The sequence below is a fragment of the Halyomorpha halys genome, unplaced genomic scaffold, assembly GCF_000696795.3.
Source record: "Halyomorpha halys isolate HHAL.00 unplaced genomic scaffold, Hhal_1.1 Scaffold94.1, whole genome shotgun sequence".
Taxonomy (NCBI): domain Eukaryota; kingdom Metazoa; phylum Arthropoda; class Insecta; order Hemiptera; family Pentatomidae; genus Halyomorpha; species Halyomorpha halys.
In genome coordinates, this window is record NW_027114465.1 from 633,794 (window position 1) to 654,396 (window position 20,603).

The following is a 20,603-nucleotide window of genomic DNA, read 5'->3' on the forward strand; positions in this document are numbered from 1 at the left end:
ATTACAACCAAAATCATAATTTCTTCTACAGTATGCTCTTGTTGGATTTAATTATTTTTATTTTATTTTAACCCCAATTTTAGATTTCACAAATTAACATCACATGAATATGAATTAATATCGATTGTGTTCTTGCACTATCTATTTATTAACTGTTTGACTTTAATCTCTTTCAATGTAGAAAATGGGGAACCAACCAACCAGTCGGGGAGAGCTGATGAAATCTTGTGTTTCTTTTCAGTTATCTTTTTTTTTTTATTTCTTTAGTGTAAGCTTTCGATGTTGTAAATATATTTTCCATAATTGAAAATGTTAATTTTGCTGTGGCCTATCACTTTTCATTTTCAGGCATAATTCTTCTTTCGCTTTTTACAGTAAAACCTTGATTAAGAGGTTAGAATTAAGGACAGATAATTAAAAAACATTGTAATTGTGTTATACATTTTATAGGTAAAAAAAATTAGATTTAAAAGCTGAACAAGTTTTGTTCTGTCATCATACCCATTTCAAAGGATCTCTTATTCTCCTGCACTTCTGATTTGATTTGCTTTGAACCTAAGGGATATTTGCAGATCGGTTCTGAGAAATAAGAAGTAGATATTAAATAAAAATTTGTGTATCCATTTTTAATATAACAATATCAAATTCATTAAAATTTTATAGACAAAAAAATTTTAATATTTAATATAAACTTAATAACATTGAATAGAGTTTTTTAATACAGATTTCATTGGTGTTTTCCATTTTTCAATGACAATACTTTGTCATTGGAAAATAAATTCAATTAAATGTCAAAATAATTGTTTTAAAAAGGTATTTAATGAAGCACATGCCTAATACAGACCAATGAACTTTTGTAACGTGTTATCTGTTTTATTAAATCAATTAATAAATTACCATGTTCATTATCAGATAAATATGAATTTTATTATTGATTGCACGGGTCTGCAGCTAAAAAACAGCATGGGATATTTTTTCTATATGTTTTAAAGTTTGTTGCGAATCCTTAGTGTAGTGGTCCTTAAACTGGGGTGCCTCAAACGAATGCCACTTTCTAAAATTATTTTAAAAAAAAAGAATATACAGTGCATTCCTACATTTACTTTTCACTGTTTTTTCTTCTCCTGGATATTCAACTGCTCTAAGGATAATTGTGCCACAATTTTTTTTTAGCTCAACAAGGGTGCTGCAAAATTTTTTTTGCCCAAAAGGGTGCCATAGTATAAAAAGTTTGGGAACCACTGCTTTAGAATAGTTTATTTAATTGCTAATTTCTCAGAAACACTAAAAAAAAATTGTGTAAAAATTTATAGAAAGATAACAATAGCTCTACAGAGTGTTGGGCATGATAAACGAAAGTCAGAGGGAAATCTTTACCTAACCATGTTCATTTTCTAAAACAAAGGGCTCTAGAGAAGAGAAACCTGTGTGATGAGGAAAATCTTGCATGGGTGCACATATGTGTAAAGTGGGTTACATCTCTCTGGGGCACTTTTACCTACTCCTACTTGAGCCTTTAGCACTAAATAAAACAAAATTTATTTTTATAAAAGAACTTTACATGTGGATTTTTCTGATTTTAGTTATTTATATGTATTAGAAAAATTTAAGGAATAAAATTATTCTCTTTTATTCAGTGTTAGTATTAATAAAATGATGGTATTTTTAATTACCTAATTACTGCAAACCTGTTGGGGAAAAACTGTGTGATAGGAGAAAATGGATTCAACATATGATTTAATCAAAATATCTCATGCAGCTGAAAAAAAAAAAAATATATATATATATATAGATCTTTATCTAAAAGTGTTAATTGAGTTAAAGTTAAATTAGTTAAAGTGTAATTGAGCATTTGTTTAAATTAAAAAGTTTATGGAAAACAAGGTTTTTTTATTTTTTATTTCAAATGATATAGGGTCAATTCATTAGAACTATTATGGATAGTAGAAAACAATTAATCAATGTTGGATAATTGAGGTTTTACTGTATTGCATTTGAATGAATTCATTTGCTTCAATTGTTCAGAGTGCATGAGAAAGCGATTCTTTTTTCTCTTTGAATGTTTTGTTTTTATATTACTTTATGCACAAATTTTGTTTCAGTCTAACGTGGTGGTGATTGTATTTTTATACAAAATTGTTATTGTCAATTTAATAAATATTGAATATAAGGTTTTAAACAAAAATAATTTGTAATTTATTAACTGATAAATCAAACTGATTGGTTGGTTTGTCCCTGAACAGGACTATGATTGGTCTGCTGAGCACATCGCTGAAGAGGAATTTATAAGACATCTTGTCCATGAGAACATAGATCGTCTTTCTTGTTCAACTAAAAAAATTATGATTAGTGATTAATTTCTTTGCCATATTCCAAATGTATTGTTTTGGAAATTTAAAATATTACATTATTTATTGAATACTTTTTATGGAAAATATATTTATTACATTTTTAATGAAATTACTCTTGATTTTTTTTTTTTCTAAACCATTGAGCAATTTGGATAATTTTCCCCAATACTAATGTTGGTTAACATTTAACCTTCTGAAGAATTATAGGTATGTATTTTATTAAACATTGGTTGATGTTGAAAGTGTTAATGTTAACCACTAATAAATTAACACTCCCTTATGGTTTGTCAACTCTAACAGATAAAAGTTTGTGGGATATATTACTCTTAAAATTTCTGCTTACTCTAATATACTTTGTTTATTAATTTGCAAATTAAATTTGTTTAATCCACTTATTAATATTCTTAAATATGTATTGTTCTCTATACAAACAATTATTATATTGTTCTATAATTGGCACTATTTTTGGCTGAGCCCTTATGCTTTTACTTTTTCTTGTTTCGGGAACATTTAATTGCTGTGGTTTTTGTTAGTATTTCTCTGTTTATTAGATGTTATTTTAAACATATATTTTTGTTTGTAGGTAATGGTAACAAATGTAACATCTTTACTGAAAACAGTTAAAGCAGTTGAGGATGAACATACTCGAGGAAGTAGAGCTTTAGAATCTACCATAGAAGTTATCTCTCAAGAAATAAGGGTAAAGTCTCATAGTTCATTTTATTTATTTTTGTTTAAGGCTTCTGAGAAAACAGATCCCCCTCAATTTTTATTTTTTAAAAATGAGTCAGCTATGGATTCTATCAATTTTAGAAATGTCAGTTCCATTTTTATGTTCATTATTTAATTATAAACCAGATCGGCTGAGTAAGAAGTGGAAAACTATTTATTAATTCTATAAAAAGGATCTATTAAGACACTATGGAGATAGTTATTGATGTGTATGGATTATGTTGCAGGCTTTGCACTCAATCGAGCAACACGGTGGTGGAACTGCTACTCCTGAAATGTTAGTAAGATGCACAAAACCAATAACTCAGGCCACGGCTAAGGCTGTAGCTGCTGGAAACAGTTGTAAGCAAGAAGATATCATTGTTGCTGCCAATATGGGCCGCAAAGCAATATCTGATATGTTATCTGTTTGCAAGGTATTGTCCCTTTTTTTATTTTATTTTATTATAATCATTTTTTGATTGAACAGTTAATGAAAACTATCACCACTCATAGCAAAATATCAATTGTCTTAAATCTGAACTCCATCAACAAAGTTAAGAAAATTTTATATTAATTTAACATTAACCATAAATCTCAATATATCGAGGAATTGAGTTATCCAACTTTTATATCATAGGCGTATCATTAATAAAATTATAACTAAATTGTTAATTTAATATGCTTTTTGCTGATTGTGACAATATTAATATATTTCATTTACAAATAAATCATAAAAACCCAAAAGAAAGCTATGAAATGTTCTCCAAAAAAAAAAAATCCCATTAGTATTGTGATATTTATTTTATGGTCGAGACCCTGGTGTAGCTTAAGTCCACTTTTTTTTTTTTTTTAAGCAATTGCTTAATTAATCTCTAGTAATGTAGTAATCTCTAAAAAAAGTTTTCTTATTTTTGCTTTAAATGTTGTACAAATGTTTTTTATTTGTAAAAAATATTTATTTCTGAAAAAATCATCACTGATGGTGCTTTGTTTTATATTTTGTTATTTAATTACTTGTATATATTTTTATACAGTTGTAAATAACAATAAATTATTTTTAAAAAAAAGATTTAATTCACCAAGTTAATTTGTTGTAAGTGATCTAATGACATGATACAAACATGTGGAAAATCTACCCATTGATAGAACTCCAATAACATTTCTAGAGGAGAAGATCTCGATGCCATCTTCTTTTCAGATGCTTAGAAGGATTATTAGGTAATGAAGGAGAAGCCAAGTTAGAAGCGAGTGGGTTTGGGTGGTTGGGAAGTTTATCATGGAAGGATTAGTATCTGGTTCTGGCCATATCGGCAACACATTCAGATTCTGATGGATGACTTGATTTGTGAGAAAGTAAGGAGCATTAAGGATTTTGGACTGTAAGGATTGAATTCGGGAGGAATTTGATGGTTTAGTGGAGCCCCAAAGCTCAACTCTGTATGTCCAAATAGGCCTTATAATAGTCATGTAGATCAGTCTTTTGTAATGGATTGGAAGTTTTGACCGTTTGTCTTGTAAATGTTGTAATAGTCGGAATCGACAAGCAGTTTCCTATCTTTTCAGTCTTGTTTGAAGATTCCATATCAGTCGATTATCCAGATGTAGTCCTAAGTAACAGGGGCAGGAGGTCCAGGAGGTTATGGGATACAATGGAAGGATCATTATTCACTGACAATAGACATGTGTCATTGGCATACGTGGTGAGGATAATGTTAGGATGGGTTGGTATGTCAGCTGTAAAAACTGTTTAAAGGATAGGACCAAGGATGGTATCTTGAGGTACACCAGCAGACTGAGAAAATAGAAATTAATAAGCACTGTTGTTATTTACTTGAAATAATCCTCTGGAGAGATAAGAACGGATAATGAGAAAATATGTAGGGGGTAGGAATTTACGAATCTTGTATAGCAGTCCTGGGTGCCAGACTTGATCAAAAGCCTGTTCTACATCAAGAAAGACTCCCGAGCAGTACATTCCGTGCTCTAATGAAGATGAGACATCAATCACACATTGACTGTAAAGTGGAGAATCTAAACTGGTGATCTGGGGTTATGTGGTTGGAATCTAGGATGGGTTAAAGGCATTTCAAGATGAGTTTCTCAAGTATTTTGCCCATGATAGGTCACAGAGAGATTGGATGATAGGAGGATGGGTATTCTGGTGGCTTTTGAGGTTTGGGAATCATTTTGGTTATGGATAATTCCATAGGTCAGGAAAATATGTAGATCCGAGTATAGCATTATAGATGTAGGTGAGCAATAGGACAAATTTTTGAGGAAGATGTTTTATAATATGGAGTGTAATTAGGTCATAACCAGGAGCTTTGTGGGGAACTTCTGAATGATGTTGGATATCTCTGAAGGATGAAATGCTTTAGGTTTCTGGGTCATTTGGAGTTGGGTATTCAATTCTTCTTTAATATATTCGAGGTGGGTTGGATTAAGGATGTCAGAGTATGGCTCAAAGGTTTTAGAAAGGTGCTGACCACTTTAATCTATTGATAAAATTCAACTTTTTTTTTTAAGATGAAATAAATATTTATGTGTATAATACTAATTTTAAGTTTTGCGTACTAAGAAATTTTTAAAAAAATATATTTCAATAAAACCTATCAAAAAATTTAATAATATCAATTTTGGAAAATGTAGTATATACAATATTGTGTAGGTGATTTTTTTTTCTTTAGGTATTAATGTATAATTACTAATTTTGTGCTATGAAACTATAAAAAAAATTAACTTTTTTTGTTTTAATGTGTGCTAAAGGGAGCCTCACAGATTGCAGAATCAGTAGAACTAAGGGAGAGATGTTTGAAGACTGGACAACAATTAGCAGACGAATATAGGGTTCTTCTGCAAGCAGTTCAAACAGTGACTACTAAAGCTGGCTCTGACAAAACACAGCTCACCATCATTTCAAGAAGGATTGCTCAATACGTTACAGAATTAGTTGCTGTTGCCGAGCAACTTAAAGGTTCATATATTTACATTTGTGTTATTTTTTCTTCCCATTATTATATTGTTTATCATATACTCACACACATGCATATTAAAAATATATATGCAGAGGAGATCAGTGTACTTTGGGTCGGCTTTTTCAATCCTTCTTATCATATGAAATAACAATTTTACAAGTTCAAAGTAGAGTGTTTTAGTCATGGTTTGAAGATACTTTGGTTATTCTTAAAGTATTTTGTCAGATTATGACTAAAAAAATTTTTTTTTATTATTAAATATATAATAATGTCCTTAAGTGTAATTAATACAAATGTATCTTGGGTCATAACTTCAACCTTAGGCAATATTTATATAAATAGGGCTTATAGTTATGATTGATTACCAAATAAAACAAAATAAATTAAAAACTGTGTTCAATGATAAGTCAGAATATATTAAAAAAATTATTTCTGCCTCTTTGCTCAAATTAATTTACATTATCTTTATAGTCCTTTTACATTATCTTAGTCCATTCATTAAGAATTAATACATCTCAAATCCTAAAAAGGAAACAGGAAAGATGTTTACCTTACAGAGGGCACAATGATTAGGTACAATCTACAGCAGTGACCCATGGTTCAACAATATGACATCATTTTAGGTTAGATTTTCAGCAAAGTTTGAAGGTATATTGCTTAGAACTTTTTTTCTTTATGAGCTAAATTGATTACAAAACATAAAAGAACTAATGATATCCAGTGAATATACATTGATATTATCTCTTGTTAAAAAATTATCAAATACAGTGTAGAAAAATTACTTTTCTAATTCTCAATGTTTTCACACAACTGAAGGAGTTGGAGCTATCTAAGTCAGGTAGACTGGCTTTCCACAGACCGGTCATGTTCATGTTGACTCTAAAACTAAATCTTCTCTGTTAATACTTTTTTTTTTTTAAGGTCGTGCAAGGTACACATATCTCCCCTATATATACACATCCTGATAATTCTTACACTCAACTCCTGTAAAATAATTCTTATCAAATCCAGAATAAATGAATCCTATAATAGGATACCTTTATCCTGATGGAACTTGAGTTTTGTCATGTTGTATTTTAAATAAAACTTTTTTAGAGTGCTATCAATGGGTAGTTTCTCTACATGCTTGTACCATACCATTACGATTTCCTCAAATTTACTTGATGTATTTACGTACAGTTGTAAATATCAATAAATAAATTTTTTAAAATTAAATAAATAAAAGTTTGAGGTTTTATTGAAAGATTCCAATTTTTCATTATAGGTACTGATTGGGTGGATCCTGATGATCCAACTGTAATTGCCGAGAATGAATTGCTTGGTGCTGCTGCTTCAATAGATGCTGCTGCCAAGAAATTAGCTGGTCTCCGGCCTAGAAGATCTATTAGTCAAGTAAGCCTTTTGTTATTCTAATCTTAAATAGAAAATTGTTTTTGTGAAGTATTTATTGTTTATGATATTTAGTCTTTGCAGCTTCATCCAGATCGCTATTGTATCTTCCACTGTAAGATATGTTTGATATTCTTGGTTGTTTTTTATGTCAACCGGGGATCAAACATATTATACAGTGGTTGTATCTCTCTTCATGATGAGTTACTTTGGTAATGATTTATTGTTATAATATATGATGATGTCGTCTTCAAAACTAATGTTTAACTAAATAAACACTTCCTTTTCCTTCTCTATTAATATCATGTTTTTTTTTAATTTGTAGGAAGGTCCTGATGAAAATCTCAACTTTGATGAAATGATTCTGGAAGCAGCAAAATCTATTGCTGCAGCAACATCTGCTCTTGTGAAATCTGCTTCTGCAGCCCAAAGAGAGCTTATTGATGCTGGAAAGGTATTGAATATGATGTGTTATTGGTTACCTGATTTGATAAATTAGTCTATTTTTTGTTAAAAAAATAATTTAGAGAACAGTGTTATTTTAGAATGGTTCATTCATAAATTTTTTTTTTAATGTTATATAATAAATTCTTGTTGATCTTAATAGGTTTCAAGAAGACCTTTAACCAGCTCTGATGATGGGCAGTGGTCAGAAGGTCTTGTTTCTGCAGCAAGGCTTGTCGCAGCAGCAACACACTCACTTGTGGAATCTGCCAATTGCCTTGTATTAGGCGAAAGTTCTGAAGAAAAATTAGTGTCCTCTGCCAAGCAGGTAGCCTCTTGGACTGCTCATTTGTTAGTTGCTTGTAAAGTCAAAGCTGATCCTAACAGTGAAACTACCAAAAGGCTTCAGGCAAGTTTAATAGTTAAATTGAATTATTTTCAATATGTATTTTCAAAAAAAAAGTTATCCATCTTTAATTTTGATATCTAGGCCGCAGGCAATGCTGTTAAACGTGCAACAGATAATTTGGTTAAAGCTGCCCAACAGGCTATACAGCAGGAGGAAGAAAGAAGTTTAGTATTAAATCGAAAAATGGTTGGAGGAATTGCTCAGGAAATCAATGCGAGGTGATTTTAATTAATTATTTAAATAAATTTATTTTTTCGACATTTTATCAGTAACTTCTAATATTGTTACATCCTCAATTGCATTGTTTGGATATTGGCTATTGAGGTTTTCAAATAATAGGAAATGCTAGATAGAAAACTTTGCAGGCAGAACTTAGTAAAGAATTTTTAAACATGGTTATTTAATTACTAAATAATTCAACACACTATCCAAATTTTAGTCTCAAAACATTTATTTCATTTACACGTCCAACGTTTCGGCCAATTCGGCCATCTTCAGGGACATCTTAATTTACTATGAGACATTTAATCCTTTTAAAAAACTCTATACAGGCTATTCTGCCCAGGTCAAATATATACATCTATTAAGTCCAAAATAAAATAACACCTAATGAGTCAAAAACATAAAAACCAGTCAAAATATTTCTCTTTTACACACAATTTATACACTATATTCTATATAGTGTATAAATTGTGTGTAAAAGAGAAATATTTTGACTGGTTTTTATGTTTTTGACTCATTAGGTGTTATTGTATTTTGGACTTAATAGATGTATATATTTGACCTGGGCAGAATAGCCTGTATAGAGTTTTTTAAAAGGATTAAATGTCTCATAGTAAATTAAGATGTCCCTGAAGATGGCCGAATTGGCCGAAACGTTGGACGTGTAAATGAAATAAATGTTTTGAGACTAAAATTTGGATAGTGTGTTGAATTATTTAGTAAAAAAATTGCCAGTCTCAAGAAAGAAATTTAAAGATTATAAAAAAATGGTTATTTAATTTAAATAAAATAAATTATGTCCAATTAAGCCTCAGAAATCCTTATTAATACTTCAAATATACATTTTGGCCAACCTAGCCATGCTCAAGGACAATATATTAAATAACAGCTTTTATTATTCAAAATTTTAAACAACATTGTTACTTATAAATTAGCATACTTTAACTATAAATTCACCGCCTTCCATCCAGCTATTAAAAATTCACAGGCTATTCTAACCAGGTCTATTTTATAAGGTAATGAAATGGAAAATTGATCTTTATTCCGGGGCAATTTGTCCCCTAAGAAGAACAATGCGGACAATTTTACCAGTATTTGTCTGGCTACTTTATGCTAAATTAATTAAAAATAATAATAGATAAAATAAGAAATGAGATTAAAAAAAAAGATACATACTTAAACAAACTTGTGTGGATAATTATTATTTACAAGTATGTGGAAGATTAATAATCAAGCAGATTACTAAATTAAGTTAAGGAAACATTATGAATTGGAATGGGGTAGGAATCCCAAAGAGAGGTAGAGTCTAAATAATTAAAAGAGAGCTGAAGATGTTATTTTCATGTGTTTCATTCAAATTCATTATTTTTTGTTCCACAATTCTTTAGCGACTTACGTTCCCAGTTGGCATCTGAGCACTTGGAAACAATTGTGATTTAGTAACCGAACTCTTTTTCAATTTCGTGTAGTGAGGCAGTTTATATTTTTATATATCTTTTTTGTAAACCAGAATTTTCAGTGCATTTAAAAAGTAAAGATGTTCTACTCTTAATAGTTGATAACAATATTCTCCACCTACTACTGCAGCCTCAAAAAACATCATGATACATAATTCAAAAAATTTATGTTTATGATTTAAAAAGTATCACTAAAATTTTATTAAAAAATAATGATCAAGATATTATTTTTTCCACTTATGTTCAAAAATAAATTTGCTCTTAATAAAAATCTCCAAGTGATTTTTAAATTCGGATTGGATTTTATGTTTATTATTTTAATTCCCGATTTCAAACCCTGCTGGTGTGTAGTTGGATAGATATAACTTTTAAAACCTTCTAAGAATAGAGGTGATGGAGATAGGCCTGCAAGCATATGCTAAAGAAGAATTAATATCATGATTCAACAGATGGATTAGAATTTTTTTTCTGTATTACTAAAGTAAAAAGTAAGATTTTTAGGTCGGAACATAAATTTTACCAGGATCCTTAGTCATTCGTTCTACATTCCAGTATAGAAAAGAATATTTTTTCTTGAGAAACATATGGAAATAGATTGCCATTTTATCTAACAAAGTTTCAGGGAATAAAAAAAGGTGAATTAAATTAAATAGATGAAGTATTCTCTTAGTATAAACTGTTATTTATTTTATTTAAATAACGCTAAGGAATTGAAATATCTCATTCTCCGTTTATATTACTGTTTTAAAATTTTTTTGTTTTCCTTTCCTTAAATAGATCTGAAGTGCTGAGAATCGAACGTGAATTAGAAGAAGCTAGAGGAAGGTTATCAGCTATAAGGCAAGCAAAATATAAAAAGAAGGGTTTCAATGGACTTGATAGCAGTGATTCAGACGCTTATGACACAAGGTATCAGACGATACGTCTTGGTTATTTTATTAATACATTAGTATTTGGTTATTAATGTCATGCATCGTATGAATTACTTATGTTTACAAATAGTAATATAATATTTTTATAAAATTTATTGCATTTGTAAATAATAATATTAACTTTTATTTTCCTGCTAATCAAGGAGTGATCCAGAATTTTCTTTGGTGAGTGGTATTAAACTGTATTGTGCTTGTGAAATTTATTTTAAAAAAAAAAGTAATAAGTATTGTAGACAACAGATTTTTATTTTAATTTAGTATGCATACAAAGAAGAAAATTATTTTGAAAAATCTCTCCTCATTTGATTAACGGATCCTCAATTACAACTATTCCCAGATTTATTAAACTTGCTACACAATTTGATTTTTATCCATCTAATTGTTTAATAATCTGTTTTTAACCAACTATGATAAAGGCCAAAACATATATTAGTGTGTTCAGAGTCTGGCTCGATCAATATTCTTGTTTGCTGGTTCAAATTATACAGAGAGATTCTGTGGATGTTTTGAAACAACTTGAGCTTCAAATACTGGTACTAGATGTAAAATACTTACAATGGATATAATTTTATTATGTATAAATGTACTAAGTACAGGTTTTACTGGAGATTGGTCCAACTGGCTGTAAAGGTTACATCACAGTATAGCCAAACTTAAAATAGATTGTATTATGTGTGTTTAGTTTATCCATGTGTAGATGTAGCGATCTTTTAGTAATTGGCATCATAAATCATGTAGACTGCATGTATGAGTAGCTATTCTCATTTAAAGTTTTTATTTGAATATATCATGCTACTGTGGTTAATAAAAAAAATCAGAGGATTATAGTTTGGCATTGCAGTTTGAAATGTATTGTGTACACCTAAAATTTAAATAAACTAATCTATAGCCAAGGTATCAAACATTTTTTTACGTTGAGTATGATGTGCATGTAGTGATATCTTTTTTTTTTTTTTTTTTTTTTTTAAACCCCCTCCCTTGCCATCTCTGGCATATGGGGTGCGGGAGCAGTAGGGTATGTAGTGATATCAAACAGCTAACGAATTGACTAAGTTAGCAAAGAAATTTTATTTCATTATCCCTCCTTGTATAATTTCCACATAGTGAAATAACTTTTACACTGTGAATTACATCATTTGTCCAATTCGCATCTCTCTTCAAGATTTATCAATTGAGTATGTAGAACATTAGTTGAAAGTAATCATAGTGAATTTAAATAGGATTCAGGTAAAAAATTATAAAAACTGAACACAATGATGTCTCATACTCGTCTAGAAGCTAAAATATAACAATTGTATACTATTGGGATGATAGGCTCAAGAAGAATCCAATGATGCCAATGAAAGCCCATATGACTAAGGCTATGGCTGAAAGGCATCTGATTGGGTCAATGACAGTGCACGGTTTGTTGAGTTAGTAATGATCTTTTGTATGCCATTTATACGCTTCTCATGTGATTGACCTATCGTTTAAGTTATTACTGAATAAGTTTTTATGAATCTCCTCTGGTTAGAATAGGTTGATATAATTTAAGAATGGAGGATGAGAATAAATAGTGAGCTCTTAATACAATATTACAGAAATTGTAAGCTTTATAAAATCCCACCAGATCGAATAGTTGGGGATGTTCTGAGAATACCAAAAAAGATGGGATACATAGATTTCTGAAGGCATAATCTAAAAAATAATCCCATCTAAAATTTTTAATAAAGTTAAACACATTACACAGGCAACTGCTGCTTTTTATTTTATTTTTTTACTTTTAATGAATGTATTTCTTTTCTTTTTTTCTTTTTTTAGCCTTATTTTGAGTTATTTGTGTTGTAGTTTTCAACCATTTAAGGCACAATCCCTTCTTTATGGAAAATTTCCCTGAAAAATAGTGCTTTAGAGTTTTTATTTTTAAAAAAAGATAGAGTTGGTTATTTTGAGAATAATATGAATTTAATGGTTTGTAGGATTGAAGACACATCTTATTCTTCGCAGCCCTTCATGAACACTCTGAACACTTCCAGAGGCAGCGGGACATTGAACAGCTCGGGGTTGAAAACCTTCATGACGACTAGTAGTAGCAACAGCAGCAGCCCAGAAAGGATGTACGTGAGCCGCACTGAAGCAAGGACTAGAACATTTTCCCCGAATACTAATACTTCATCGTTCCTTACTTCGACACCCAAACCTCCTCCACCAAAGAGGGAATTTTTTTCTAACAGCTTCACAACAAGCGAAGTTGTTAATGGTGGAACACCTAACGGTTCCTTAGAACACCGTATGTTGCGTACCGTACAACAATCTTCAATGACATCCTCTAGGTCATATACTGTACATGATAGTTAAGCCATTATTTTGCAATTTACACTGAACTATTAATTTTCTAACATGAAAAGATAACTTTTATATTTTGCCCTGACGCTACTTCTTTATAATATACATTTTACTATTTTTATTTCCTTCTAATCATTAATAAGCAACTGATAATTTTGATTTTCGATTTTCTATCTCCTTTGTTGTAATATTTTTTATATCAATATTTTTTTATACCTTCGATTTATTTCTATTTTTTATTGATTTTCTACAAATGTCATTCTAATTTTTATTCAAAACATCAGAATGCTAATAAATCAAATTAATAATTTTAAATTTACATGTTATTATATTAATATTACATTAAAAACGAATTGTGTAACAACCCGTAATATTTATTTTAATGAAGAGACCTTTTTTTTAATTACTACAAATTCAATGTTTAATTTTTTCTAACATATTTTTGAATTAATAATTTTTTTCTATTACTATAATTAATGAACCTATTTTAATGTGAGGATGTTAAAGTAAATTCATGTAATTGCTTGATTAGATTCGCATATTCCTTGTTTTATTTTCTTCTATCAAACCATTTTATTTTAAAGATTAAATTTTATATTCTTCCTTTAGCACTGGGCAACATTAATTATTTCATTGATACCTCGTATATCAAAATTGTTAATACATTCTCTTTTTACATATTGTCAATTTGTTAAAATATGTTGTGTACTTATTGTAAACTTAAAATAATTTTATTTATAAAATTTAGTTAAAAAATTAAATTTCCTTATTGTCCCTTGTTATTTTTATTAGCTATCTGTTTGGGGCAATTATTTGTGGTGCTATAAACTATTATTAAACCAAAGTTGTTTAATTAAATAAAACATTTATAATAAGTTAAAACATTAAAAAAAAAAAAAAAAGAAGCTTTTTATTATTTTTGGTTTATTTAATAATTTAAAAAAGGCTGATGTTCGTATCACCCTATTAAAAATATTTATTAATAAGTATATTTTTAGTCATTGTATATATTTAAAAAGCTTTTCATGAAATATAAATACAACTATTACTAATATGCATACATACATTTATGTAATTTATTTTTGTTAATTTATTTGGACTTGAATTAATATAGTTCTATTTATGTATTTTTAAAACATGTAAATTGAACAGTGTCTTAAGAAAATTTCTAGTAAGTTTCATTTTTTTATAATAATTTAAATTACCATTCAATTAAAATTGTTATGCAGTATTGTCAATTTAGAGTTTCATGAAACTCTTGATATATGAATTTTACGCTTGGAGAAAATTGATTTAAAACAAAAAATAATAATTGTTAAAGTAATAGGTGTTAAGACTAAGAATTTAATATAGATGTTCTATTTGTGTTATTGTAAAATACAAGATTCTGTATTTTTTGTAAATTGTCTTCCTCCTTAATTGCCAATGGTAAAAGTTTGTATATATTTATACATAAATTTATGTTTTATGGATAAATGTTCGATTGTCATATTTAAATGCCTTATCCTGCGCCTTTTAATGTATGCTCTGTTTAAGTTCTACATTATAAGGAAATTTGATCGACTAATGTTTTACAACATACGTTGTTAAATGTATATATATTGTTTTGTAGAGTAGTTGGCGTAATACTGTTGCTCATTATGGACATCTATGTCAACAATTTGTAATTATTGAAAGAGTCTAATGTTTTTGAGGATTAAACATTTTATAGATTTATTACTTTGACTATTTTTATAATATCAGATTGATTAGATTTTAAGTTATTGTTGTATCTATCACACTTCCAATTATTCGTTCATATTATTTTCTCATACGGACCAAAAAGCTGTTTTAAATGATAATTTATACTGCTGAAATTCGGATCCATGAATGTCAAGTTTTGGAGACTAAGACGTAAAGTAATTGTTCTTTTCCCCAATTAGGCTCTTCTTAGAGATTAGTTAATCGCTCATACTAGGAATGAATATTGAAAATTGATTGAAGTAAGAAGTATCAAATGTTTGTTTATCAAAAGCTACTCATTTAGCTCAGTGGTTCTTACATTTGAGTAGTGACCCCTTTATTCTATAAAATTAATTATTACACTTTCTTTGAAAATACTTTTATTTATTTTAAAACTCACAGAAAGAAAAATTAATGTAATTTTTATGAAAATTGAAACACACTTTTAATTAAGAACCACTGCTTAGTGTTCTTATATTTTCTTTTTTTAAATAGGTAATGTAGTCACAGGTTTAATCTGACCTTTTATTTCCAAAATTTTTATTGTCTGAAAGTATATATATATACACACATTTTCCTAGTTATTAAACTGAAATTAAAGAATACTGCTTCATTTGTACATTTTTATTATATAATGAATGAATACAGCTTATTTTTTGTTTGTTCAACATGAATTCGCCCTTTTGGTAGTTTTTTATTATATTAATTTATTGTTTATCTTGAATTTACAATGAAGTCATGATTTAATCGCCTCTATTTTTGTAATAATACTAGATATTATGACTATGAAAAGTATTGTAGAAGTTGCTAATAATGATCATGGAAGTGCCTATGCTGGAATGCCAAAAACCTAAAAAAAATATTTTTTTTATTTTTTCTACAGCATTTTCAAAAATCCATTTTTGAACACCTCTGCGGTGAAATATGCTGTCCCTTATAATCCTTCCATGCACTTGTCTAGCTGAAATATAAAATTATTATAGAATGTATTTTTGTACATTTCTAAATAATTATTCGTGTCGTAGTTGTTATTAACACCTTAAGTGCTTACAATTCTTATAGAAGAATTAAAAGTAAATATTTGACCTTTCCACCCAGTTATTGAATCTTTTGGTATTTTTGTGTTAAAATGTTAAGTGGTATTTTACTAACATCAGTTATACTAACCTTACATACTTTAACAATTTCAAATTTTAATGTTATAGAATACAGACCATATAACAGAAAGTTCAATGTATTAATCAGAGATTAGCATAAAATATATATTGTTATGAAGAATTTACTAAATTACACATTTATGAATTTATAAATTAGTCACTATTGTATGTGTTATGTATGTAGAAGAAAACATTAGTCGCTTACATATAATAAAAATATGTTGGTGCTTATAAAAAACATAATTATAAAGACTAGTTTTTTAACTGTATATTATTTCTGTGAACTGACCTAATAAACAGATATATTGTTTCTTAATTTTTGTGTTTTTTTAAAATTCATAAGACATGATTTTTTTTTTCCTAACCATAAATAATTATAAATCTTATTAGTTCGGGATAAAGTGGGGATATTAAATAGAAGCCCACTCTTTGCTCTGTTACATTATTTTTGTCATATAACAAATTGGTTGAAATTTGTTTAATTTTACTAAAATTTGACTTAACCTGCTCAGATAATCGAAATAAGTTTATCATGTGAGGATTAGTTTTTTTTTTACATAGAAAATGTTTTATAGGGAATAATAGAACTATATATACTATATAGGAAATATACTTGAGTTGCACATATTGCTAATTATAAATAAAAAATGTATGCCATTGGCTTTAAAATGTGTAGGATAATTTATAGAATTAAATAGAGAAATATGTCCCTAAATTGTTGGATGATTTGAACAGAAAGGTTGGGCCCCTGAACAGGTTTTAACTCAAACCTTTGTTGTAACTATTGCTATTAAAAATTAAATTTGTACTACTATAACCCATGAAGGGTCAGGGATGTAGCACTGTAAGGATGTACTGTTATTAGAACAACAGTTGTGCTAGGAGGTGATTTGGTCAGACTCATGCTCGACAGCAAGATTTTTACCCATTTAGGTGTACTTATTTTATGAGGCTGAGTGGATTGCGGAAGGCTCCCGAACCCACAGAACTGACTCAAGGCTACAATGAAACAGAAAATAATTATCTGCCACAGTTGGATTTGAACCCAGGTCCTTGGAGTTAATTACAGAGTGCTTTACCACTGAGTTACCCACTCCCAACTATCAATATTATCAATAAATTATCATCTCAGATCAAACATTTGTCATAATTTAAACAAATAAATATTTAAACAAAAATGATGAGTACTTTCTCAAACCCCCTGACTGCCATCATATCTCTCAAAAGTTGTCAGATATATGGGGCATGTATGTCGCTTCTCTGTCCTACACACTGTATTTTTTAGAATTTAGGGGTTCTGACCACGGGCAGATTCAGAGAGGTGTGAAGGGGATGCACCCCTCTGAAAAAAAATTGGCCCATGTAATGAAAAATAAATTTGATATTTTATATTGCACCCTTTGTATTTTTTATTCTAAACAAAAATAGCTGTAATATACTCCCATAAAAAAAAAATCACAACAGCCATGAATTTTTAAATTTTTTGAGTTTTGGAGCAGAAACCTCGTTCTGTTGAACAAATTCATGTCTTTCATAATTCAATAATTCCATTATTGACCATTTCATTTAAATGCAAGAACTCAGGAAACTCAATTTAACAGCTAATAACTATAGAAACGTGTGTGCAGGAATAGGATCACTGACTAAACAAATGTTGCCCTTCCTTTGATTAACAAATGTTACAACTCTCATCTCATTAGTGATTCCATTCATGCACAAGGGACCGAGTTTCTATTGTCATAAGCTTTTAAATTGAGTTTCCTGAGTTTTGCATTTTAATGAAACAATTGTTAATAGGATTGATCAAAACTTATGCAATCATCTACATAACTCAAAGATTCTCCTTGTTTGTTAATAGTAAATTTTTTTTATTGAATAATCATAGTTTGAAGAAGTCATTATCCAAATAAAACAGGATAAAAAGGAAAGTGGAAGTACAGTACGAAAAGTAAGTAAAAACAGGCTGAAGGTTGAATTGAAACCAATCATGAACAATTATTTTATTCATAATTTAATCATATTTTCAATATTGAAATTGCTTATCTTTATTTACTTCTTCATTTATAACAAGTTCTCATGGTGTATTATTATTATTATTATTATGGCACAATAGTCCTGCAAAAACTTGGGCCTCCTTCACCTCAGCCAACCAATCTACACAGTCTCTAACTTTCTCCTTCCATCTGTCAACATTCTAAAGCTTCAAATCCTCCTCCACATCATCCAGCCATCTTGTCAGGGGACGTCCTCTTTTCCATTTTCTATCTGGTTTGGCATAAACCATCTTTTTGGGTGTCCTTTCATCGACATCCTCTCAACATGTCGTAACCATCTTATTTTTATGGTGTACATGGTCTCATGAAACAAGTTTAAGGCCTAACTTTCTATGTAAGTTGTTAATTTAGAACTTAGTACTTCAATCAGAATTAAATTATTATATTATTAGTGAGTTTCTAACAGATCTTTCATAACAATGCAACACAAATTCAAAGAAAGATAGAACTATTTTATCATAAACAGATAATAATATATTTTAAATAAAAATACCTTATTGACATTTTTCTATTTTACATTTTATCTCCCAAGTTTAATTAGTTAACAAGATTATAAAGGAATATACAATTTTTCATCCATAGTAAATAATAACTAATTAATAACAGGCATAAATAAATACGATTGAAAGATTACACATTATTTCAACTCCGATCAATAAAACAAAAAAAAAAATTAAATGTCAATTTAGAATTTAAACAATATTAAAATAATAGTTTAACTAATTATCTTTAGATAGCAGCACAAATCAAGAAGAGGGAAAATATTAGTTCCAAGTGGTACCACAAGAGAACAGCACCATCCAAATGGCGAATGATTATATATTTCTTTATGCTCTTATTAATTTGATAATTAATGGAGGGAGATACAATTTGAAATAGTAAAAATAACAATAAAAAAAATGTGAATAATAATTTTTTAACACCTCTGCAGTGAAATATGTTGTTCCTTATAATCCTTCCATGAACTTGTTGCCCAGCTGAAATATAAAATTATTAAAGAATATATTTTTGTACATTTCCAAGTAATTATTTATGTGATAGTTGTTATTCAGACTTCAAGTTCTTACAATTCTCATAGGAGAATTAAATGAAATATTTGACCTTTCTACTCAGTTGTTGGATATTTTGGTATTATTATATACCAAATAATAATCCATATCTCCATTTGTTACTCATAAAGTTTGTTTTTGTAGAAACTAGGGCTATATTTCGGATTTAACTTGCTGCTTAATTTTTACAAAATATCTCCAACTATGTGCCTGACAGAAAACTTTGTGTAATCAATCATTAATTTCTAAAATACATCTTGATAATTTTCTCAAAAAAGTCGAACAATTTCATAATCTTCAGTTATTTTGACAAAATGAGCAACTTGAAGTAAATTTAATTAGTTATCATTTCAGCATCTAAAAGGGTATTTAAGCTCTTCAAAATGACAGATAATCCAAAATATATGAAAACTGGATTTTGAGAAAAATACAAATTAAAAAAAACTGTTCCATAATTTTTAAAAGAACCTTTCAGCCTAAACATTTCGTTTTGTGTTGCAATTAAATTTATTTAAAATTAAAATTCATTGTACACGACTATCTAGAATTTGTTTTACAATATTTTACAAAGTAAGAGACAATTCTGCAATTATTTAACTTGTTGAAGTACATCGTGAATTTGTGAAAATTTAATTATTAGGAAGTAGTGATCGTACAGAGCTAATGTTGGTTTCATATTGTAGAAAATTTGATTGACAATTAATTATTATGAGATAAGCCATAAAACATTGAACATTTCTAAATTATTTTGAAGGTGATGGTCAGGACTGTGGTCAAAAGGAATAAAAATATTTTTCAAGTATTTATCGTTTGCTGACGTTTCAACCCACAATGTAGATCTTCACCAGGGCTTGTTCTGATGTGTGGAAATGTAAACAAAGGTTTAATGAACTTGAAAATGGAAATCCTTTGTTTAAATCTCCACTCATCAGAGTAACCCTGATTCGAACAATAAATAAATAGTTGAAAACTATTTTTATTCTACTTGACCGCAGTCCTTCAAACTCACATTTGTCTAATCATTATTTCTAAATTATGTATTTAATCCTAAGCCTAAATGGCCTACGATTGGTAAACGTAGCCTAGACTAGGAGATGATGATTTTTACCACTTTTTTTATAAATGGTTTCTACTTCTACGTTGAAAAATCATTGTAAAATTAAATGTTAAATACAGCCACGGGGAACTGGCATTCGCTTGGGAACACATAGCATACACTTATGGCACTCAGTTTGGTAACCACTGTACTTGGCAGACGGTTTTTTCCATTGTTATTCTCTTATTTTATAATGCCTGCTGTACTTGACAATAACTTCATTGATCCAAAACTATTGTTTTTAGTGTTATGGACAGTCTAGGGTTGGTGTATAATGCCGAAAAGTGGAATTGTTCCCTAAATTCAT

The 20,603-nt window shown here is 28.9% G+C and overlaps 1 protein-coding gene across 4 annotated transcripts in view; it reads left to right on the forward strand.

Annotated features, from left to right (window-relative positions):
• rhea (Talin_middle and talin-RS domain-containing protein rhea) overlaps positions 1-16,413 on the forward strand; it is a 114,200-nt gene extending 97,787 nt beyond the window's left edge. For 2 of the 4 annotated variants that reach the window (XM_014415153.3, XM_014415152.3), the window contains 9 exons: positions 2,935-3,051; positions 3,311-3,499; positions 5,832-6,039; positions 7,305-7,432; positions 7,755-7,883; positions 8,037-8,282; positions 8,364-8,500; positions 10,739-10,870; positions 12,852-16,413. In XM_014415153.3, the coding sequence (XP_014270639.1) occupies positions 2,935-3,051; positions 3,311-3,499; positions 5,832-6,039; positions 7,305-7,432; positions 7,755-7,883; positions 8,037-8,282; positions 8,364-8,500; positions 10,739-10,870; positions 12,852-13,230 (1,665 nt within the window). In that variant the 3' untranslated portion in view covers positions 13,231-16,413. Of the gene's footprint in view, positions 1-2,243; positions 2,464-2,934; positions 3,052-3,310; positions 3,500-5,831; positions 6,040-7,304; positions 7,433-7,754; positions 7,884-8,036; positions 8,283-8,363; positions 8,501-10,738; positions 10,871-11,036; positions 11,696-12,851 lie in introns of those variants that run through there. The other 2 variants (XM_067051666.1, XM_014415155.3) reach the window with 2 other exon arrangements.
• The last annotated feature ends 4,190 nt before the right edge of the window (positions 16,414-20,603 follow it).